General features: G+C 37.6%; 2 protein-coding genes across 11 annotated transcripts; one reads left to right on the top strand and one right to left on the bottom strand.

Moving 5' to 3' along the window:
- Positions 1-415: 415 nt before the first annotated feature.
- LOC143209471 (G-protein coupled receptor moody) lies at positions 416-12772 on the top strand. Of its 5 annotated transcripts, none has more exons than XM_076425130.1 (6): positions 416-830; positions 1462-1750; positions 4576-4785; positions 10348-10586; positions 10668-10980; positions 11241-12772. In XM_076425130.1, exons 3-6 carry the CDS (start codon positions 4576-4578, stop codon positions 12243-12245), a joined length of 1767 nt encoding a protein of 588 aa, XP_076281245.1. In that variant the 5' UTR covers positions 416-830; positions 1462-1750; the 3' UTR covers positions 12246-12772. The 5 variants fall into 5 exon arrangements, with proteins under 5 accessions (XP_076281245.1, XP_076281244.1, XP_076281246.1 ...); XM_076425129.1 differs by having other exon boundaries at positions 416-834; XM_076425131.1 differs by having other exon boundaries at positions 416-834; positions 1442-1750.
- Positions 12773-12823: 51 nt separating this feature from the next.
- On the bottom strand, positions 12824-23847 carry LOC143209472 (sensory neuron membrane protein 1). 6 transcript variants are annotated; one of them, XM_076425138.1, is made up of 9 exons: positions 23706-23847; positions 22597-22713; positions 19995-20155; positions 18401-18600; positions 17120-17319; positions 16020-16275; positions 15522-15733; positions 14342-14568; positions 12824-13890 (listed from the first exon to the last, which is right to left on the bottom strand). In XM_076425138.1, the coding sequence occupies exons 1-9, from the start codon at positions 23709-23711 to the stop codon at positions 13665-13667; spliced, it is 1605 nt and encodes a 534-aa protein (XP_076281253.1). In that variant the 5' UTR covers positions 23712-23847; the 3' UTR covers positions 12824-13664. The 6 variants fall into 6 exon arrangements, with proteins under 6 accessions (XP_076281253.1, XP_076281250.1, XP_076281254.1 ...); XM_076425135.1 differs by lacking the exon at positions 23706-23847 and adding an exon at positions 23385-23697; XM_076425139.1 differs by lacking the exon at positions 23706-23847 and adding an exon at positions 23177-23349.
- Between the last annotated feature and the right edge of the window lie 1124 nt (positions 23848-24971).

Here is a 24971-nt window from a genome sequence, read left to right as displayed (position 1 = left end):
AATATTTGGACCTTGTGGAATTTTAATGGACACTGGCGTAGCAAAGAAAATATTACGGTAAAGGTTTAAATTCTCGATCTTGTTAACTCCAGCAAGAATTTGATCCTGCGTTTTATAGCAGCTACTATCACTTCTTTCATTAAACGATGGGAATGTGCCTGAAGCTATAACTGTTGCGTGTTTGTTGGTAGATTCGACGATATCGGCTCGCGATTACTGCATGTCAAATATCGCGAAATAAACTCGGCGTGTTCGGTGCGTGTTCTTCGTCAAGCGAAGTAACGAAGTTTTCTTGAAAATGGTAAAATAGAATTCGCCTGTTTCCCCTCATCCATGAAGGACACTAACCCCACGCCTGCGCTCTATTAGGTTCGAAAGAACGCATCCGTGTGAACGAATTCGGCGGTCCAGTTACTGGATCGGTTTAGTTCGTTTCGCGGATTACGCGAGAAACGTTTCGAATCGCGATTCTCTCGAACCGGATCCTAATTAATTAAGACTTATCCGAACACAGTCAATCTTACCGAGTGAACACGAGCTGAACAGTACAATTGTCCTCGAGTTGCGCGTCGTTCCAAGTTCTTTCGGAAACGAAAATTCCTCTGGACTTATAGAAAAGATGTTCGAGATCCTACGATACCAACGGAGAACAATTTTTATGGGATTGAAAGATTCTGAGAAGGCGGTCGTTTAAGTTCAGTGTGTCTTTGGTAATTCAAAAGTGCAAGTAGAGAGAACGTTCATGAAGATGTTGAGTAAGGTGAACACGACAACAATGACGCTTCAAGTCTTTACAGGTTCTACGAGTTCGAAGATTTTTCGTTGAATCGGTTTGTACGTGTTATTATTGGGCTGCGAATTTTGTGCACTTAATATTGTAATGATACTATTCTCTCTTTATAAAGTGAGTCGTTACGATTAGACAGCGGATCGGTGGGTGTAATTTAAAACAGTAAAAACATTTTTCAAAATACTGTTATATTATTTTCAACCTATATGGAATATATTAACAAAGAAAATCAATTTTTATGTCACTTCGGTTTGTTGCGATTCAGGTAGAACATTTCTTTTGGCTTGGCAAGAAAGTATTTTCAGTATTTTAAGATGAAAATAAACTCAATTTTGGTAAAATTTTAAAGTTTTATGAACGTGGAATTATGAAGCTATACCGGAAAGATGGCAAAAGATCATCGAACAAACTGGAAAATATTTTACTGATTAAAGTTGATTGCTTGAATAGAAAAATTGGGTTTTATTTCACCTTAAAATGCCGAAATTACTTTCCTGCCAACCCAATATTTTGAATAAAGATCCGCTGTCTAATTATGATAGTTCGTCAACCATAAATCAGATCATTCTGAAAAATCTTGAATTAATTAGAAAACGAACAGTGTTCTTGTGAGAAATAAAAGCGATCGATCGAGTAGATAATTTTTTCAAGAATTTCAATGATTCGCATAGTGTTCGCAAGGATAGCGTTGAAGAGGAACGCGCGAATATGATGATGTTAGGGTAACGGAACAACGTGTAGGAGATTGTTCAAATAATTCGCTAACATCGACACGGATATAGAATCGGTATGAAGAATAAGAGATGATCCCAAGCTGAAATGCTGCATTACTACATTGTAAATCCCCCAGAAGAGCGATCTAAATGTATCAAACAGAGATTGCGAGTGCTCGTGCGATGACGTGCCACAAATGATTCGCATCAATGAGACCAGGACCGACAGCCTTTGCTTGTCACGAAGGTAAGTGCCCTTCTATTCAATTCTAGGTAAGGATTCGTGTGAATGGATGGATTGTGCTGACGATAGCACCGGATTACGATTCATATCGCCGATAAAGCGTGCTTTCGCACGTTCACTTTGACCCAATCATCTCACCACCTCTCGGGGCACGAAACTTTATTAGAGGAAATAGAATTCTCTGTTCCCGATCTTTTCCAAATTCTTTAAAAAATAATTTTCACTTTTATCTTTACTCGGCTACGGATTTTAAGTAAACAATTTCCATTTGAAACTTTATTAGAGGAAATAGTTTTCTGTTCCTGGTCTTTTCCAAATTCTTTTAGAAATAATTTTCACTTTTATCTTTACTCGGCTACGGATTTGAAGTGAACAATTTCCATACGAAACTTTATTAGAGGAAATAGAGTTTTCTGTTCCTGATCTTGTCCAAATTCTTTTAAAAATAATTTTCATTTCTGTCTTTACCCGGCTACGGATTTTGAGTGAACAATTTCCATTTGAAACTTTATTAGAGGAAATAGTTTTCTCTGTTCCTGGTCTTTTCCAAATACTCTTAAAAATTATTTTAATTTCTGTTTTTACTCCGTTACGGATTTTAAGTGAACAATGTTATTCGGACATTTTCTTATATTTAAAAAATTAGTACATATGCACAAAATGCTAATTGCTTTATTTTTTAGAAAATACATATTTAGTACATTTATATAATTTGCATATGTGATTACGATCAAACACCGTTTCATTACAATAAGAATAATATTTTCAATGAAACATTTATTTACTCTAGGAATGCGGTATTTGTTTGAAGTCGCAATGTGCTCCAAATTCGTGAGCGTGCACATGGCATAGCTTACAGATCTAGTCGCTCTAAAATGTTTTTCGATTGCTATACACTGAGTGGGTCTCTTTTTACTGCAGCAAGGAAATCCATCTGATTTTTAAAAAATATATTGTATTATATACGGTACATGTATTTTATTAGGAAACGCAGATTTGAAAATTCAATGAACGTAATTAGTAAAATTCCTTTTTTAAATGAAACACGATGTACAGTTTAAATTTGAAATATTTCTATTACGCTCATAACGTTATCGATCACTAGAATTTTCAAAAAATGCTGGTGTATCACATTTGGCAGAATTTAGTACGATTTTGATTTATTTTGGAACTACGAATGCTATTACTAGACTGCGGATTTTATCCATTTATGACAAAACTGGGTAGATACAATTGAAAGCAGTGGACATATTAAAAAGATTTAAGGACATCAGTGTATTACTTTCAATTTAATATGAAAATTAAGCTTAATAAAAAATTTTTATTTGGCTCCTGTGTCTTGCAATCAATGCAAACATTTTTTATTTTGCATAAAGATCCGCAGTCTAGTTATTGCCAATGGAGATTGGATTTTATTTAGTATGTACCACTTTTTAAAATTTTGTCCATAAAAATTTAAAATTGCATAAACTTCCGCAGTTTATCGATCACAATGCACTCTACTATCATCGCACAGAAACGACCGACTTCCGGTCCCGAACAATTGGATCCGAGGGTTGTTCGCACCTGGTCTGCGCGACAACCATTTCTAAGTTTCGCACAATCGTCTTTCTAACTGTTTGAGCAGCTTCATCCGGACACTCGGACGAAATCTAAAAATCATGCTCTTCGTGGTTCCTCTGGAACGCGCAATTCCGACATAAGATAGAATCGTTCGGTAAAGTTTACTCCCGGTTGAAAGAGTTTATCGTCACGAGTGGCGAAAATAGATTTCCTCTCTTCCTTTTCAACGTCCAGCGCGCACGGGAAAAAGAAGAGGTGTTCCTCTGTGCATTTTCTCGACGCGCGAGAAACAAGAGAACCAAGCCGAGTACCCATAATGGAAACAGACAAATCGATCAACGTTTCCAATTTGATAGAACAAACGGAAAATGGAAGTGCGGAAACCGATGCACGCGTGTGTATTTGTCGCGCGATATTTCAGCCATTTTCTTTCTTAATGCATTGTTAGGAACTTGAGAAATACACGATGGCATCGTGTGTACACATTCTTTCGTTCGCATTGTTTATTCGCAATCTGGTGCGATTAATGGGGAACATATACACTGCCCGAAATTACCATAAAGCCACCTGAATTTTTTATGAAATCTTATAATTGTGCTTAACTTTTCACGTGACAACAACGTTACGCAGATCGTCTCCTACATTTTTGGTTTGTATGAATATTCTCCGTTGCTAGACTACGTGAAAGAAATTTAACGATTTAGACATTTTATGAAACCGAGAAATACTTTTACACTGCCCGAAATTACCATAAAGCAACCTGATTTTTTGGTGAGATCTTATAATTATGTCATAGCAATGAGAAGCTGATGTACGATAGTATTTTAGGATTAATAAAATAAACCAATTACATGATTACATTCATAGATACATTATTTATTTAGAGAAAAACGTAAAGTTATATAGTTTGAGAAAAAGCGAACTGTGTCTCCATAAAGCCGCACGTTTTTTAAGTAGTTAACATCAAGATTATCGAAAATTTCTTCTATATTTACAAATATTTGATTACTCTCACTTCTGTGATTTTTGTAAAAAGATACTATTCAAAGTAGATCGCGATAAAGCGAAGAAAATTCATAGTCGAGAAAAATTGTGAAGAATGTGTTTATGGTTTGAAACAAAGAAATGCAACATTTCCAGATTGGAGAAGCAAATGTTCACGGCAAGGAGGGAAGAAAAAATTTTTTCTCCAGATTTATCGGGAAGAAGTCGCCGAGTTTTACGGCCCTGTGCAAAACGATAACTGTCTAGCATGCTGTCTGCAGATGGAGTACTGGATGGCGAGCAACGATACCGGTCACAATGGCAGAGCAGAGGCCCTCGAGAAGGTCCTACAGGATCCAGGATCGGTAGTCCTTTTCGACGGGTATCCGCGATGGCTGTTACATTTCGCCGCCGGGTGTTGTGTGCTTTTCATGCTCGTCGGGATACCAGGCAACCTTTTCACCATTATCGCTCTTCTACGTACCCGAAAGGTCAGTTTTCGCTTCACCATTCGCACAATTTTTACGACGATTTTCCGCAAAAAAACAACTAAAGTGTATTCTCCTTTCCAAAATAATCTCCATCGCTGTCTATGCAATTTACATCAACTAATTAACACAGCGAGTGGACGATTCGAATTCGAAAATGAAATTACAATTGACTAACTGTGAGAGCCACAAATTAATCTGGTTGTCTCTCATCCTAATGTCAATGTTGACTTTATGCATTTATGAAGAAACTGGTTGGGTGAAATATAAAACAGTAAAAGATTTAAAAAATTCAAGAATGTTGTAATGTTGCTTTCAATGTAACAAAATCGGTAAGAGATGGAATCAATTTATATGTTATTCCTGGTACCCACGATTAATGCAAAACACTTTTATTTCGCATAAAGATCCGCAGTCTAATTATAACCAAGTGTAAACCACGTGGTCGGTAATCACCTCGCTGTCAATGCGACCACGTTCAAATAAACTGCAAATAAATAAATAAGATTAATTTGTGCGCCTAATATACGTCATTCGCTTCTAGGGACATCGGTGTGTTACCCCGTAACATTTTTATTATCCCAGAAACACATCTACTTTGAATTTGTACGAAAATTCATCGCTGAGCTTACACCAGTGATAAGTTCAATAATAAATGGCATCTTTGGTTACATAGAATTTCATTTAATTTAATTTGAGTGTCAAGAAGTTAATTGAAATTTTAAACTATTTGATAAAGAAATGGGTATCTTTGGTTACATAGAATTTCATTTAATTTTTACTTTCTTTTTATTGAATGCAATTTGAATCTCCAGGTAGAGATCATTTTTTCATTTAATTTAATTTGTTGTGTCAAGGGGTTAATTGAAATTTTTAATTATTGGTAAAGTAATGAGTATCTGGCTACGTAGAATTTTATTTAATTTAATTTGAGTGTCAAGGGGTTAATTGAAATTTTAAACTATTTGATAAAGAAATGGGTATCTTTGGTTACATAGAAATTCATTTAATTTTTACTTTCTTTTTATGGAATGCAATTTGAATCTCTAGGTAGAGATCATTTTTTCATTTAATTTAATTTTTTTGTGTCAAGGAGTTAATTGAAATTTTTAATTATTTGCTAACACAATGTTCAGCTGTAACTGCGCTAGAGAACATTGTTGCATTTAGCTATATGCATGTACAGTTTAATGATAATAATTGTTCTCTCGATGATTACAATCACAATTATTGCACTGGATGTTCCGTGTAGTAACATTAAACTCTGTACGCTTGCTGCATGTGTGTAGAAATAGTGTCTGCGAAAATGTTGCATAACTGGAAACGTTGGATTCAATGGTACTTGAACATTGTCATTACATATAGCGACGATATAGCGACGATTATCAACGAGTGCAGATAATTCTCAACTGTGTAGGCGGTAGTCTGAAATTTTTGCAACGATAAACAACAAGATAAATGTAACTACGATAATGTCTAGATTTCCGAGTGACGAATTTCTTACTCGGAACGATCTAGATTACACGTCGCAGTTGCTCGGATTTCCAGTGCGCCTTACTTGTTGCTATTAAATCCTAGACGGACCGCTTTGCGAAGTGGTTCACCTCGGCTCTTGTTTTAGAACACAATGGCGAGACGCCGCGAAATTTTCAGTAAAAGTTCGCAATTCAGTTTTCCTCTGCGCAATGTTGGAAAGTTGTGAGCGAGCAGATTGCACTTGTGGAATCTAAAATGAATTATTGAATATGGTGAATATGGTTCACCTGGTAGCGCCACGAAATTTTTAGTAAAAGTTCGCAATTCAGTTTTTCTCTTCGCAATGTTGGAAAGTTGTGAGCGAGCAGATTGCTCTTACGGAAATCTAGATTTCAAAAGAAATCAGCATTGTTCCATTAGCAATTAGGGTTGGAAATATTTTCTGTTTCGATTGGTAGAGGTGCAATAAGAGGTAATTGGATAAATAAAATTGTTCAACTACGTTGATGTTTATCGGTTCGAAATGGTGATATTTACCAAGCTCCGATCGACGATCGTCAGATAAGACCCGTCGACGCTACGATAACTTCCCGCCATGCATACAAACATTCTCCTTTCTTCGAGTTCCCTGGATTTATGTAGGAGACGATTTTACAACGCGCCATGCATGCACGATTTATTTTCAGTTCCCGGCAAGCCTTGGAATAGTCATAAAACTCTTCTACCGGTCGCATTATGCCGGAAAAACCAATTTCTCCCGGTTCCAGGACCTCCAGCGCTCGTTAGAACCCGAAATAAGCATTACTATACACGGCCAGATGTTTAGGGAAAATCATTGTTCGCCAAACACTTTACAAACAGCAATAAAGAATCCTTTGTGGAAAATTGTTCTTCCACTTTTAGACTTTTCACTGCTTCTTTCAGAAATATGTATAGTTAGACTCTCGTATAACGCGGTCGCAAATTCTTTAAACGGACTGTGCATCTTGTGCAACAGTAAGCGTACACATTTTTAAAACAATTTTTTTGTAAATTTATTGTACGTTTACTGCCATGTAAAATACATATTTTAGTTTTAAAATACATCTTTTGAGTTTCACAATATGACAAAAGCAATAGAAAAATAGTGAGATTCCATTGTTCGAATATTCTGAACATTTCTGAGATCACAGTTAAACTTTCTTTACTTTGAATTTATAATTTCTTCATTTTAAAAAATCATTTGTTGGGTTCAGTTGACATTTTTTCATCGAATCGAGAAATCGTAATGCTAAAAATTACTACATAATTGTAAGCTTGACTGGAACTTGTTTAAAAATTAAAAGAAAAATGCGAGCCTGTTCGTGAAAGTCTAGAAAACAAGTTTCGCTTCAGGATAGTATTATTCAAATTCCTATCGTAATGAGCAGCTAATCGCGCGCTATGATCGTGGAGGACGCCTTTATCGTCGAGTTCTTTCGCAAGAGTTTCGGCCATTGTTCGACGGTGGTAATGGCCACCGTTTTCCTATAAATACCGAAGATATCGACGCGGCGGCGGCGTAATAACGAAAACAAGGCAACGATCGGAAGGTTGTCGGCACCGTTTATTATGAAATCCGATTTTCGATCTACACCTCGGCCGCGGAAGAGATCAAAGTTTCGCGTTACCTTGTTTTCGTTGGTCCCGGGGGAGTGTTTTCGCGCCAATTCCGACGGAGTCGACCCAATCGATGAACTAGAATTAAACCGCGAAGAAACAACACAGTGGCTTTAATGTTTTATTGCACAATCAGTCGAGAAATGCTTGCTAACGCGGAATTCCTGTCGAATCGGTATTTTCAGCGTGGTGCCGTTGCTACACGTTTTACCGTAGTACACATACATATACATACATACAGTGACGTACGAAAGTTCCCGGCCAGATGGTTTTTGCGATTTTTCTTCCAAGAGAAAAGCGTTAGGAAATTTTGATTAGCATAATATATAAGGGCATGTTACGTGAAAGGATACTACAAAAAGAATCAATGCTATTTATTTTTCTTATGTATTTATTTGCAGGATAAGTAAATTAACGTGTTCAAAAGTTCCCGGCCAGTATGTTTAACAAAAAAATTATGTTTGTTTTCGATTGTGTAACAATTTTACGGTACATTATTTAACATGTTATAACTAAAACCTGTACTTTATTTGTAGACAACGACGTTTTTACTATCTTCGATGTATGTTGGGGTCGTTATCATGCTGAAAGAACCAATTTTCTGGCATTTTTCTTTCAGCGTATGGTAGCATACGAGTTTCTAAAATTTCTCTGTACACGACACCATTAATGATACCCTCAATTTTTATAAGAGGACCAACTCCTTGAGCGGAGAAAGCTCCCCATATCATATTGTTTCCGCCACCATGATTAACAGTTGGTGTTTGGTACCTGATATCATTTCTTGTGCCAACTGGACGTCGTACATATTGTCTTCCATCGCTGCCGAACAGATTAAATTTAGATTCGTCCGGAAAAAGAACAGTTTTCCAATTGTCAACAGTCCAATCACAATATTTTTTGACAAACTTTAATCGGGCTACTTTATTTTTCTTACTGATTAGCGGTTTTTTAACACTAACTCTGCCAAATAGTCCTACATCACGTAATCTTCTTGATATCGTACATCGACTAATGTTAGCAACGTTTTCCTGTTGTAGTTCTGCTGCAATATGGCTAGCTGTCTTCTTTGGGTCCGCAATTGATTTCCCTTTTATAATTCTATCAATTCTTTTAGTGGTATTTCGGGGCCTTCCACTTCGCGGGCGATCTTTCACGCCATGACCTGCAAGATATCGATTGATTATATCGTTGATTGTACATTTCCCGATAGACAACGTTGAAGAAATTTCACGAGACCACTTTCCCCTTATAATGACAATTTAATCACAATTTTGCGTACCTCGACAGATGTCTTTCGACCCATGTTTACAGTTCAGCGAATGGTTATCGACTGAAGTAATAATACTACGTAATATTATTTGAATATTAACACTTACTGATCTTTTACAAACTTAAAATCGAAATTGGCCAGGAAATTTTGAACACGTTAATTTACATATTCTGCAAATAAACACACAAGAAAAAGAAATAGCGTTGATGTTTTTTGTAGTATCCTTTCACGTGATATTCCCTAATAAATGATACTAATAAAAATTTCTTAACGCTTTTCTTATGGAAGAAAAATCGCAAAAATCATCTGGCCGGGAACATTTACACGCCACTGTGTATATGTATGTACATGTATAACCACAGTTGTGCTAATTGAAAATCATCGCATTTTATATACACAGTATTTGAATGGCATTGTAATTGCATTACATAATTCAAACCTTTCACTTCATTTCATTGCTAATTACGCGAATCATCAGTGAAAAATACCTTTCATTTTTATCCGCGTTTGTTTCGTTTCGCATTCACGGACAACTCAGTTTTATGTTTATGTTTATGAGAATGTTTTCTTGTGTATGTCGAACGCATTGAAACCGTTCCACACGCTATCAAAAATATAAGAGAAGGGTAAATGGTGTTTACGCGATTCGATGACGCTAACGTGCAGATGATAATAAACAGTAGTTCTATCACCTTGGAGATCATGCCAAGGTCATCTTTTTTACACAGCAACGTGTGTTAGCCGTGGAGCTGACATTGAAACGAGTTCAATGACCCCTGCTACATATTACGATATATGTGTATATGTATATGTATATGTATACAGTTTTCCACTCGATATTCATCCTTTTGCAAGTCAAATTCGACCTCCTCCAAATCAACTTCACCCTTTTGCAAATCTAATTCACCCTTATGCAAATCTAATTCATCCACTGATATTTAAAATGAATTATTTAATTTTAAATAAAATAGGGTGAAGTACAAGACTCAATACTCAATTTTGAATTTCTGAACAATTAATTTACATTTCATTTGATTTTTTTTACAGAAACTTACTCGAGAATACTTTATTTGTAAAAGGGTGAAATTGATTTGCACAAGGGTGGAATTGATTTGCAGAATGGCGTATTTGTCAGTTAGGGGTTAATGGTAGAATAATATTCTCTTTCGTTTTTACAGCTGAGGAATGCCACTGCGATCTTCATCATGAATCTATCGATCTCGGATTTGATGTTTTGCTGCTTCAATCTACCCCTCGCCACGTCGACATTTTGGCATAGTTCTTGGCCACATGGAGCATTATTATGTCGTCTGTTTCCTTTGCTGAGGTATGGTCTGGTCGCAGTCAGTCTGTTCACGATTCTTTCGATCACGATCAATCGTTACGTGATGATAGGCCATCCTAGACTGTATCCTACGTAAGTAACATACATTTGATTATAATTATTAATACATTTGATCAAATAAGGACACGATTGCAACTTTGCATATTTTTCCAGATTTTATAAACAGAAGTACATAGTACCAATGGTAATTGGTATCTGGATCGTCGCGTTTGGTATCCTCGTTGTTACGTGGTTCGAAAGCTGGGGACGGTTCGGATTGGATACCGCCATTGGATCCTGTTCGATACTTCCAGATGTTCACGGTCATAGTCCCAAAGAGTTCCTCTTTGTCGTTGCTTTCTTAATCCCTTGCGTCGCCATCGTCGTTTGCTATGCCAGGATTTTCTATATCGTTCGGAAAACGGCCTGGAAGAGGAGGAAACGGAACCTGACTGCGAATGCCGACGTCAAGGATGTGAAGCGTGAGGTAACAATCGAAATCTGCAGAAAATGAATTATAATCGATTAAGAAATAATTGTTGTTCGTTTCGAAACAAAGATAAGAATACATCTGTGGTTGTAAGAAAACCCGCCGCATGTCACAATTTCAATACACGAGTTATTATACATATAATATCAATTTCATAACCATGAAATTTAATAATCATGAAAGTACGTGACATGCGGCGTTCTTCCATTCCAACCACAGATACGATTCGACTAATTGCGTTCCTTCGCATTTCCCAGGATCGGTCAGTGTCCCCAAGGATGCAAGAGGAAGAGCTATCGGTCTTGGGTTCGAGTTGCACAGCGGGAAGCGTGATTTGCTCAAATTTCTCTTCAAAGCGGATGATTATGACGCCTAGTCGGCTGGATTGTTCGCGGACTCCTTCGAGATCGGCGATCGGAGGGTCCCTGTCGGAATTGCAAACTTCCTCAGACCAGGATCCAACAAAGGAAGAAGACGAAGAGGAGGAGGAGGAGGAGGAGGAACAGGGAAAAGAAGAAGAAGAAGAAGAGGCAGACAGGTTAGTGAACAAAATGGCTACGAAAGGGACAATCGAATCCAGGAGAAAATCCGTCGAACCGTCGACTCCTGGAATCTTCGAGGTCTCTGATAAAATGAACCCCGGATTCGACGTAAAAACAGATGATATACCGTACGTCGACGAGCGGGACGACCAGGATGAAACGGAGGACGTGTTCTCGCGCAACGATTGTGCCATGATGAACGAATCGGCGGCGACGGCGAATGGTTCCGCGAACGCTCGAAATAAATTGGAAAGAATGGCGAGCAGGGCTTCGTTCATCATCGAGTCCGCTCTGTGGGTTCAACGATTGAACTCGAAAGTCGCCACGGAGAACGACCGGCTACGATCGAGCACGCCGGAACAATCCGTCAAGAGATCGACGATCGCCAGGAAAGGATCGAGGTTCCCGAGTATGGCGAACTTGAGGAAGACTGAGAGTCCTCCGCGGATGTGCAACAAGGACAAGAAGCTGCTGAAGATGATCCTGGTGATATTCTCGTCGTTCCTTGTCTGTTACTTGCCGATCACCGTCACGAAGACGTTCAAGAACGCGATTGATTGGAGGGGACTCAATATCGCCGGATACATACTGATTTATCTGACCACTTGTATCAATCCTGTGGTGTACGTGGTGATGAGCTCCGAGTACAGAAGTGCCTACAAAAACGTGTTACTTTGCAGAAACGACGTCGGCGCGAGGAACGCAGCCAGAAAACCCTGAGAACGATAGATGGACTACAAGTGGTAGGATCTGCAGGTCCTGCAAACAGATTCTTAAGCGATAGATTGCAGAATCCCTCGAAGCTGTACAAAATCAGAAAAAGTCTTCGGAACAAGTAGCAAATTCTTAGGATCACGTGGAAGAATGATTAACGTTATTCTAGAAAAAATTCCTCTTTGTAGAAATTGTACGCGATAGCGATGGTCGTACCTCTTGTAATAATTTCGTCTATAGGAATCAGATGTGCACAAGTGACTGGGGCCTGCGAGTACCATCATACGCCTCTGGTCGTTATCATAAACATAGAAAACGTGGTAAAATGTCAAGGAGGAAGCACGTGGAATTTTAAACGATAGATTACAGAATCCGTGCGAAGCTGTACAAAATCAGAAAAAGTTTTCGGAACAAGTAGCAAATTCTTAGGATCACGTGGAAGAACGATTAACGTTGTTCTAGAGAAAATTCCTCTTTTTAGAAATTCTACGCGATAGTTTAGGTAGAACCGTAGCTTTGAATGGTCGACGAAATGAATAAAGATAAAGTATTTTTACCTCGGGAAAGTGGAATGTAAAATAAAGTAAATATTTTAGTTTTGTATTTTATGTGTACATTATACATGTATGTATGTGTATTTTCAACGTTTCTCGATAGTGAAAATAGCACGGAAGAAAGACGACGCGACGCGACGCGACAGTAGTACATATCGCGGCTAAAGAAATTGTGTTAGATTGTGTCGTTGGTATCTGGCAGAAATGATCGTGAAAGTTTAAAAAATCTCATCTATTTATTGTTCTATTAAGATCCTTATACATTACGATTAACCCTCATAGACTGCTAAAAAAATAGTTACACGAAAGATTCTCGATCGATATTCTTTCATTTTCGTTTTACACTGAAATCCGATAGTTTCAATAAATGCAACAGATTACAAACACGTACAACACGTAAAGAGACAAACAAAACTTTGCACTATCTAAACCAGAGAACAGGTGAATTTATACGAGGAATCCATGCGAGGGTTAAAATATGAGCAATCGATAGATAGGGACTATTTGCTAATCTCTTAATTTAAATATTTAAACGTAAAATTATCAACACCGACCGACAAACTCCTTCGCCTTTACAATGTACCGTTAACTTATTCGAGTACGTCAACGATATCTATGCTAAAATAGATCAAGAACGAAATATGGCGCACATGAACTGTATAATATTTATAATATTTACGAAATAAAATAAATAGGGTGGCCAGTAACAACGAAACGCCATCTCGATTTGGACAGTGGTAAAATCTTTGAATTTCGTTCATTCGCACCGCCTTACAGAACAAACTCGAATTCGAAAGAAAAGATTAGTACCAGCGATTCTGTCGATCTTGTTGTTAGAATTTCGAGCAAGAGAAACTAAACGAAACTCTGGTTAATTCATGTCCAAATTAGGGGGTACCGCGGCGCTCTGTGTCTGTATTGTACTGATGTTCATCTGCTGTTGCGGCGGCCATTTTTTCTCCTCATCCTTTCCATTTCGCGACTCCGGCGTCACTTTGGTCACGTCCAGCGAGTTCTTGTCTCGGTTTTTGTAATGCAAATAGCCTGCTGCGGCACCGAGACCAGCGCCACCCACCATCATCACATATTTTATGATCCTGAATAGAAATAATCATATCGATCAATAGTCTCCAAGTGAACTAGTAGGTCTATCAAAAACTGTAACCCTTAGCACTCGAGTGGTGACTTGGAGAGAGAGTCACCACTAAAAATTGCTATAACATTCTTCAAAATATAATTTACAGTATTAAATATTATATATTGGTATCGAATAAATTATTAAACATTTCAGTATTGTATGAGGTATTACATCAATTTCATAGCAATACAATTAAAATAATTATGTAGAATTGAATTATTCCAGCTAGGAAGAAATGTTCAATCTTCTAGCAAATAAAAATGGCTGTGCCATTTATTTAAAATAATCTTTAGATTATGAAATATGTTGGTATTTAAATACATATTTAAATACATTTAAGTATCGTATTGTAGAATGGAATTATTCTGAAATTTCACCGAGCGCAAACGGTTAAAAAAGGAATACATTACCCGACCAATCCTAGCAACGTGTGCACTAGCTTCACTTGGTTGAACAATGGACCTTCGAGCAGGATACCTTCATCCACCCAGAAAAGCGGAAACAGGCATTCCGGAAATTTCTTCATCAGTCTGAATTTTTCTACTGGACCGAGGAACATGTTGAACTGCAACCTCTTGTGAGCATTTACAGGGGTAGCTGTCAGTGGATCGAAGTCCATCGAGAGATCGTGTTCTTCCTGTAAACGAGACACACGGTATGTACCGAGGACATCGGTCTCCTTGAATTCGAAGTAAAATATTTTTATTTAATCCTCATTCGTTCTTCGTGTCAATGTCACACAGTTTTCTCCAAATAAGTTACAGTAAGTCCTCGACTTACGCGGTTAATTCGTTCCTGCGCTTTCCGTGTAAGTCGAAAAATCGCATTTTCAATGTTTTTCGCGGTTAGCCCCCGCGAAAAAGAATTTCAGCCATTACACATTTTACATCCGATTGGAAAAAATACAGAACTGTCCATAAATGTTTTCGCGAGATCAACTATTCCAAACGTACAGTCAACAAACTAAGTATATTGCAGTAATTGTGCAGTACATGTACAAAACATTGCGTAAGACGACCGTACGCTTACTGCCACAGAAGATATAGATCTACTCTGTAGGGTGTCTCAGATGAAGAAGGCCACCTAAATATCTCCTTTATTTTTAATGGCACAAAAAATATTTATGGCATAATTTAAATGGTATCAAATGATATCATAGAAGAACAATTTCTTTTTTCCGGTTATTTTTTCATAGTTTCTTGAAGGTCATCGTTACTTTTTTATCGGGAAAACTAATTTTTTTGTATTCCATCTTATAGCGACTGAAAAAATACACGTGAATATGCTTAAATCATTAACAAGATGGAATAAAAAGAAATAATTTCTCCCGATAAAGAATAACGATAACCTTGAAAAAACTATGAAAAAATAACCGGACAAAAAATATTGTTCTATGATATTCCTCCTTCGATACCATTTAAATTATGCCATAAATATTTTTTGTGTGTCATTAAAAATAAAGGAGACATTTAGGTGGTTAGGACTCCTTCAGCTGAGACACCCTGTATATCAATGATGTCAAGATTTTTCGATTTTCTTTCTTCTAAATATTTCTGCACAAGATGCATTAACGACAATATGGTTGCGTACCGGATTTGGATTCAATCCATCGATCATATCTAAATACTTCTGCTCGGCTCCAAGAAAGTGCGGTTGAGAGCCGATAAGAGGAACGCCGACGCATTTCTCCAGATCCATCAAATCCTTGTCTAAACACGTATCCGGCGTACTACAAAAGCATTTCTCATCCGGGTTTGATTTTACGTCCCCGTAATCAGCCGAAAAATGATAGGTGTGGAGGCCTGTAACACAATAATAATAATAATAATAATAACAACACAAGAAATACATATTGTGACGTAAACACTTTTTAATGCGCAAAGGCGTTCCGAAAACTTCAAGGTCACCGTCATATTTCTTTAAATAATTTATACAAATGAAAAGATCTACTTTTCGTATTATGACTCGATACAGTATATCGAATTAGTTGAAAAAAATCTATTGATCTCTGCATGTCCTCAATCTAATACTTAACTATAGCCAAAGCTAGTAGTTAATTTTCCATAGTTTGCATTGTAGTGTTCGTACCTTTGATTTTGCTATCGTAACGATAAGGAGCGGTGACACTTCTGCAAATCTCCGGGGAGAAGGAGATGATGCTATCCTCCCTTGTCATCAATGGCGGGAAAATCGTCGCGTCGGTTCCATTTAACGTGTTGCAGTATTCTCCATCATAAATGGTCAATGCTGGCTCTCCATTGAATTCGATCACACGTCCCAGATCCTTGTAATTCTTCCTCCCGCGCTTCACGCGCAGACGTCCAGGATCGACGCTGTTATTTTTCTGCTCGTTCAACGATCAATTAAGATTACGATAATAACACTGTCCAACAAATTTCAACATTTTTTACGTTCCCTAATTACTGTTGGGTGGTTCCTACAGAGTTCTTTGCGCTGATTCCGAATCTGAACCTAATTTTTCTCCTAGACGCTCCGTTTTTGAGAAACATGACTTTGAAAAAGAAACATATTTTTCAACTTTCAACAAATATTGTGATGTTATTATAAAAGATATTGAATTTTTCTTTACAGCAAAAGATTCTGTAGACGTTCCCGAATACAGTGATATAGAATATTAATACATTATGATTGTTCAAACATGTTTAAAGTTGAAAAATATGTTTTCTTCTCAAAGTCATGTTTCTCAAAAACTGTGCGTCTGGGAGAAAAATTAAGGGCAGATTCTCGGAATCAGCGCAAAGAACTTCACAAGAACCACCCGACAGTGATTGTGGAAGGTGTTGGGGACAGTATAATTACAACGATGATACCCGAACAACGGATTACTACTATTAACGACGGTGTCTATTGCAAAGAGGTGGGTCAAATTGATAATAAGATTTAACACTTCTACTAAGAAATGTTCCAGTATCCACTGGAAAGAAAATATTGATTTTACGTTCGAGTGGAACACTTCTGTAAAAGCGATTGTATAGCATTCTGCTTGTTTTGTACGTTAAAAGTGGAAGAACAATGAGGTTGCATTTTATGTTACGTGAAACTTTGAAGAATAGAAAATTGGTTACACTTCCGAAAAGAGAATACACGTACTCTGAAAAGTGGGCCGTCTCTCCTGAAATCGCAAACATACGTACACATTAATTAACTGTTGAAATATACTTGCGTACCGTGCCGAACAAGGACAATAAGTATATATTTCCGCCAGCTGGTATTAAATCGTCCCTATCCTTCAGAACGCCACAAATCGTGCTTCCAGCGAAGTCCTTCACATTGCAATCGATAGGGATACCGTCGAAAAGGAAATCTTTCGCTTTCACCTTCATGAAGATCGTCTGGGGCTTCCTGAAGATGCTGTCCATCGCTTTGCCTGCGGTGAAAAGTTCGTTCGATCAAAGAGTAGCGACATTTTGATTGAAACGGTTCGAGCGAACTCGACTAAATCAATGGACTACGAAAATAGTAAAGGAAATAAAAAGAAAACGTCGATAAAACGAATTGGAAATATTAAAAAAAAAAAAGAATACGTGTGTGTAGGAAATGTGCACGCGATACAGATAGGCTTGAAAAAGAAATGGCTATGGAGCAGAGACAGTGTTTCATAGAGCAAGTGGAAGGTTACGCGGAAATCAATCGAATTCTCATTGTAAATGTAAGATGTAAGTGTTGTTTGTCACGTTAGCTGCTGGCTGCTGTACACGTGTCATAAGTAAATCACACCACTGACGCGGCTTAGCAGCCTCTAGAATACTTAGCTAAGGCCAAACCAACCTTCGCCTCTGATCGAAGTGTGAGAATATCCGATCTATACTTCCTGGGGAATAAATACGTCAGGAAGATAGCGGACTGGAGTGTTATACTTGGTCAACAATCGATTTCTCTACGGTGTTCTCGTGGATAAGCTTTACGCGGACGTTCAGAAACAAATCTAAGGCGATATCGCCCTCAGAAGTCCTACTTCTTCGTTTACGAGGCGTAATTTGCATTATTCGACAGCATAATTTGCATTACAACTGCATACAACTGTGCAATTTTTATAGTTATTTTTATTATTTATAGTTATATTTTTATAGTTACATGCTGCCAAATAATGGAGATTACGCCTCGTAAACGAAAAAATATGACTCATTTATCTAGCGTTTTCGACTACTGACAAATCCCATTTTTGTATTGTGGAGAAATGAGAACGCGAATCACGCAACCTTGCAATACTGGAAACGAGTCTACCGCCTTAAATATTAATATCAAACGAATCTATTAGACTTTGTTAAAATCTTCATGACGAGTCTGACTCGTTAAAATACGGCAAGGGGTTAACACCAGATCTACACAGCACGAAAACTGGCTATTCTACGTTGCTTGATAAACACTACGAGAACGCATTCATTCGGGATCAAGAACATTTTACTTTCTTTCGAGGGAAAGGTAGAATTTCGGTAACTTATACTCACTGACGACTCCTATTACACCCGGTTGCTCCTTCAAGACTACTTTGATCGTCATTAGGGCTAGCAAATTAGGCAATATCAGCTCCTCCTCGCCTGTTAGTCCGTTGCTCTTGGCAGCATTGAAGTACCAGGTAGTTTTCACGCGATACTCTATGCTATCATCTTCGTCGCGTTCCACTTGTTCCACCTTTTCCTTGTACTGGCTGAAGACCGATAATTATTTCGAAAGATTTAGAATACGTAGAAATAATTGTTACGATGAAAATTGATACAGGCGTGCAGACGATTTGCAGGGCTTAAGACGTTGTTAAATATTCGTTGTGGTACATTTGTTTAAAGGCATATTCTTTCGTTCACTCTTTGTTGCTCAATGATTATTTAGGTTAATTATACAGAAAAGTACTGCCCACTCCGATTTTGATGAAATTTAAATATGTTATGCAGCAACACATTCTGAACAGCTTTTTCCTTTTCCAATATAGGGGGGTCGCTTTTAGTTTTCGAGATATTTGCAAAAAACTATCGCGAATACTGTATTGAATTTTTCGTATTCCTGCACGCTGCGCTGCAACGTAAGTCTGTTTCGGTGCGACGTTTGTTTACATTTTGACGCTGTAGAGATAAGAGAGAAATCAGGGGGGCGGAAAGAGCCAGCCTGACACCACACACACCCACCCAGTGTTTCACACGCACCCACTGTTTCTAAATTATACTCTAGATTCTTACGTATTTTCACGTGCTGATTACGAATATGATATTGAAAATTTGCGCAAATGTTAATTTCTTAACGGAAACCTTCTTTTTAGAAACACTGGGTGCGTGTTAAGCACTGGGTGGGTGGGTGTGGTGTCAGGCCGGCTCTTTCCGCCCTCCCGTTTTCTACCTCATCTCTACAGAGTCAAAATGTACACAAACGCCGCACCGAAACAGGTTTACGTTGCAGCGGAGCGTGCAGGAGTACGAACAATTCAATACAGTATTCGCGATAGTTTTTTGCAAATATCTCCAAAACTAAAAGCGACCCCCCTATATTGGAAAAGGAAAAAGTTGTTCAAAATGTCAATATCTATAACATATTTAAATTTTATCAAAATCGGAGTGGGCAGTACTTTTCTGTATAATTACCCACCATTATTCAATATATTTGTTGCACTGTTAAATTTATATCCAATAAATACACTGCGGATCTTTATGCATTTATAGCAGAATTGAGAAGATGAAATTCAAAATTGTTGAAGAATATCAATGTATGATTTCTCGACTATTGAAATCGCTAAGGGGAGAAATAACATTCAATTTAGTTTCTATTTCTTGCAATCGATGCAGACAATTTTTATTTTGCATAAAGACCCGCAGTCTCCCAATAAATTTTACTAAGCGTGTTCAGTATTTTATCAGTTTTATATCGATCGAATTAAGAAAACCATATGAAATAGAGATATTTCAGGTCGGAAGAAAAATTCGGTTTTGAATTGGAATAGCTCCGAGTGCGAAGGGTTCATTTCGAAAATGTAATGTTCCATTCCGGATACGATTCGACTTTGAAGAGGTATTTCTCCAGCAAAGATCAACACGTAAAAATCGTGAAGCCACTCACTCGTAAAGAAACGGACCCACATCTTGAAGAATCGGTTTCTCACCCGCCGTTATTTCGACAGGATTCGTCACGTTGAACAGGTGAATTTGAAAATCCATTGGAATGGGAAGATTCGACCAAATATCCCGCATCTGGCTACCTGGTTTACCAAGTGACGTTTGCTGTAACGACAAATTTCAACACTTTTCAAATTCGATCACACTGGAATATTTCGAATGACTTACAAGGGAATGACTCCAAGTGTCCGACTTCGAGTTTGATAATTTTTTGTGAAATGATGGTATATGGATCCCTAATTATGTATGCAAAATATTAGGTGTAGTGACTCAATAGTTTTGAAGATATAAACAATTAAAGTTTCATACCTGTGAATCACGCACCTGCTTACACGGCTAATGGTATATCAACAAGGTATGAAACTTTAATTGTTTATATCTTTAAGACTGCGGATTTTATGCATTTATAACAAAAATTGGTACGTACAATTTAAAGCAGTGGACATATATTTAAAAAATTTAAGAATATCAACGTATTAGTTTCGGTTCAATAAAATAATTAAAACAAGAAGGAAATGTTTACGTAACCTCTGTGTCTTGGAATCGACGTAGAAATTTTTTATTTTGCATAAAGATCCGCAGTCTAATAATTAGGGATGAATATACCATCATCTCACAAAAAATTATCAAAATCAAAATCGGACACTTGGGGTCCTTCCTTCGTTAATTTAAACATTTATTTTGGTGCGCTCGCTACCAACCGGCCATCCACCGATATTGTTACAAAACACACAGGGTGCCGTACAACAAAATATTTTGTCGATTGTATAATGAAGCGATGGGAACATAAAATAAGAGATTGCGTGGAAGCAAAGGTAAGGGGAAGGCACAATATAGTAAATCCTCTATATGTAGTCGCAAAAACGTCGTACACGATAAATGCAAAAAAAAATATCCCCTCCACTGTAGTAATCTGATCTCGGCTCGGGTATATCGGTGTGAACCACTACTAATGCGACGCGGAAAGTCGCAGTCGCGAAAAGGTCCGTGCGTCTTCACAATGTAATACCAATATAAAACTTTTTTTATTATTACTTATTTTTTTATGAAACTTTCACCAATATATTTGTGGTATTTTTCTGATTAAAATAATACCAAACACGATATATTGGATTGAGGAATAAGTTCGTAGCGTTTTATGTTTTCTTTTATTCTACAACGACTTTTTTGCTCTTTTGGCAAAATATTGTACATCAATCGAAAGAGCTCTTTCTGCTCTACAAAACTGTGATAATCGTTGTTTTGAATAATTTAATTTTTTATTATTGTTCAGGCTTCGAAATGGAATATCCAGGAGATAAAAATCGACATTCTCGACACCTGCTTTTCTTCGTTTTTCATCGAGGTCAGAAAGAATTAGCGGAAAGAATGAACTGCCATCGTAAGACCATACTCAACCGTCTTCTTTCGATGGGATTTGTCGAAAAATTTAGAGCTTGGGTGCTTCACGAGCTTACCGAAAACAACAAAGAAAATCGCCTTCAAATTGCTTCTCAACATGTGTCGAAAATATTGATTTTTGCCTCCTGGATTCTAAGCCTGAAAAATAATAAAACATTAAATTATTCAAAACAACGATTATCACAGTTTTGTAGAACAGAAAGAGCTCTTTCGATTGATGATCACTTTGCCAAAGAACAAAAAAATCGTTGTAGAATAAATGAAAAATAAATACAACGAACTTATTCCCCAACCCAATAATTTTAACTGTATTTAGTGGTTCAATTGACGATGAAATCTCTTTACACGCGCTCTCCTTCTCTACGTTCGGCTCGGTCTTTGAAGCTCAAAAAAATAGTGTCCGTCTACGAACTTTGCAAACGAACCTCCCCGGGGCTTTTGCGACTACAGAGGATTTACTGTATTTTGTAAAGGAATAATCCAATTGCGTAAAAATAAACTAACAATTAAGAATAATCAGAAATGGCATAAGTTACATTTTACGTTAAAATTTTGTACGAATAAATACTAAGCTTAAAATCCTATCATTTTGCAATGTCGTATTGGAAAAAGGAAATTGTTATTTGGCGGCGAGACTCGGACGAAACGTGGAGAGATGAAAAACAAAGTATATGCGTAGAAAAGACAGGTTGAAGGTAACAATTGTTCGTAATGAAATGGAAAGAAGATAAAAGATAACGAACGAAACAGAACCACGTGATGATTACGGCATTAAAAATAGAACCGTGCCATGGTAATGGTTGGGTATGAGACAACAGACAACTGCGGAAAGCAGAGTTACGGTAATGGAGATCGTGAACGGTGACAATCATCTTTTTCCAATTGATTTAATCGCACAGCTTAGTCGAAGTAATGAAAGGACGTTATTCAATATTCATCGAATAGTTTTTTTACTGAAGCGTTGATTTCTATCATCAACGATTTCGGAGCCTAATCGTTGGACGACGGAAACCCACATTGAGAACCATATGCAAGGATCAACGAAAGCAGACGTCACAGTTAACAATAAATCTCGGTTTTCTTGAACAGTTGTTTTTTTCACGAAAAAGAAGAACAACATGAAACGAACGCGTTTCCGCACTTACTCTCTTGACTTGCGATCTAAGAATCGTCGGAAAGGTGAAAGTTAGGAAGAATAGTCCGAAACTGAACATGCTCCCGCCGATGATTCCCATTTTTTTCGGCTTCATAGTGGATAAATACTAGACAGAACCATAAACGTAAATTTCTCAACTATTTCACACAATCGCGTTGGTTATTTCATACAGTCTCTATCGAATCGTCGAGGTCGTTCAGAAAAATGTCGAATTGGAGAACAACGATCAAATTAATTTTCTTCGGCGAAAGATATACTCGAATAGTAATATCGCGTAAACCGTAAGAGGGAAATTTAATTTAGCTATTCGAACGTGTAATGGCTCATTGTCAGTTCGATAATGCGCAGCCTTGTTATCAAAAATGGAATAGCAAGTGGCGTGGCGATGATATTTGTACAAACACCGTTCCAATTTTTGAAGGACCAGCTGACCGAGAATTTTTAAAAACAATCGTACAACTTCACCTTCGAAAACGCTGCAAAGATGGACCCGGTCAACACTTTTCCATACGTTTCAATGAATTCCAAAAATACACAAGTTACAGCGCACAGCATGGACAAATACGCACCAAAGAAACCGAAAAATAATCCAAAAATATAGCACTCGAAAATAGACTGTTTTGTCGAGGCTCTCGGCCGGAATAACAGTTGAAACAAGGTTTTCATGGATGTGTTGTCTGTTTTATGACACTTGCTATTGCATTCGAGGGTGCAATTTCGCCGAAATCCAATGAAGCGGTCGACATGATCGATCGGTTTTTATCAAATTCCGGAGACCTTGCAATCCGGTAGGTTATTCCGGAGTTTTCGGCCGGCTGTTACGAACGAGAGGAGGCCCAGAAACGACGAGTATAGACTTAAGTTGATGCTCCGACGAAAAACACGACCGGCTAGATTGTACGCGTGTTTTGCGACACGCATTCTTTGATCGTTTCTCGCGAGAAAGAGGTGTTTTCGCTTCCTCCGGTGTTCTTAAACAGCAAGGACTCCGCAAGGACTCCTTCGCGGCCCTAGCAAACCGTCGATAGAGCTTCTAGGAGCAAGAATCCACATTCTCCGATTTTCTCGTTTAAATCGCTCTCGTAACCGTTCGCACACCTTCATGAGACGACGACTAGTGGAGAAGATGCGATCTACGACAGCCAGGTTCTTACGGTGCCTCGACCCAGGCCGGTCAATCTTGGTTTGGTCGCGACAAAAGACTGCGCGATCCGGTCGTCGAGGAACCGGCGCACTAACACACTACGATCTGTCACGTCTCCACCCCCACTGTTGCAACAATCAACTTTTTCATTTGCTCTATGACATTTAAACGTATTAACGCAATCGTTATTGCCGTGTGGTTATACAGCGACCCTTATTGATATTCGGACATTTTTGAAAAGACTTTTTTTATCGGATTTTCTTTGAGAAGTTCGAACAATTTGTTTAACACACGACGCGAACATCGATTCTGACGAACATTCCAACTGCTCGGAATTATAGAGAAAATGCTAAAAAACATGCTAATTATATTAAACTGCACTAAAAAGGAGATAATTTTTTTCCTGGTTCTCCATAAAATATCGAATCCAGTTAAATGATTAATAATATTTTCCCCCAAAATTTCAAGCAATTGGTTCAGAATGTCTTCCGTTATAAAATTAGTGTCGGAGTAGATAGAAAAATTTAATATAAATTTAAATAAATAAAAGGGTGGGGCGCTGAACTATATTGACGTAATCTTCGTGGGTGCTCCACGCTTTTACTTATAGTCACTAATGTCATGATTTTATTTAAATTTATATTAAATTTTTCCATCTATTCCGACAATAATTTCATTACAGAAGAAATTTTGAACTAATTGCTTTGAGGAAAAATATTATTAATCATTTAACTGGATTCGGTATTTTATGGAAAACCAGGAAAACAATTATTTTCTTCTTTTTAGTGCATTTTAATAGTATAAGCGTGGTTTTTAAAAAGTTTATTTTTTACGAGTTTTTCTCGTGTGGGCCTGTACAGGATGATTCTACGAACTGGGACAAGCTACTGCTGTTTTTTAAGTAAAATTCGTAAAAAAAGATTGAACATTTTCTAACGCGTTTTTCTTCTACCTTTTTTGGCTACATGTTTTAGTTGACTTGCATTGACATTCGAACAATGCATCAACCGATACAGGTGGAACGTGAATTCACTTCACGATGGAATGTCAAATATGTCGTGAAGTATTGACATTTCGATGACCTTGGGATAATACTTTTACACTTTGACAAAAATTCGGTTGCACTAAAGAATAAAGAGCAATTGCACCTGGCGGGTGCATCGGTGCATCCACATAAAAACTAAGGTCATAGGAAGTTTATAACAGAAGTGAATAGGTGT

The sequence above is a fragment of the Lasioglossum baleicum genome, chromosome 6 (assembly GCF_051020765.1).
Source record: "Lasioglossum baleicum chromosome 6, iyLasBale1, whole genome shotgun sequence".
Lineage (NCBI taxonomy): Eukaryota > Metazoa > Arthropoda > Insecta > Hymenoptera > Halictidae > Lasioglossum > Lasioglossum baleicum.
This window is presented reverse-complemented; position numbering and strand designations above follow the sequence as displayed.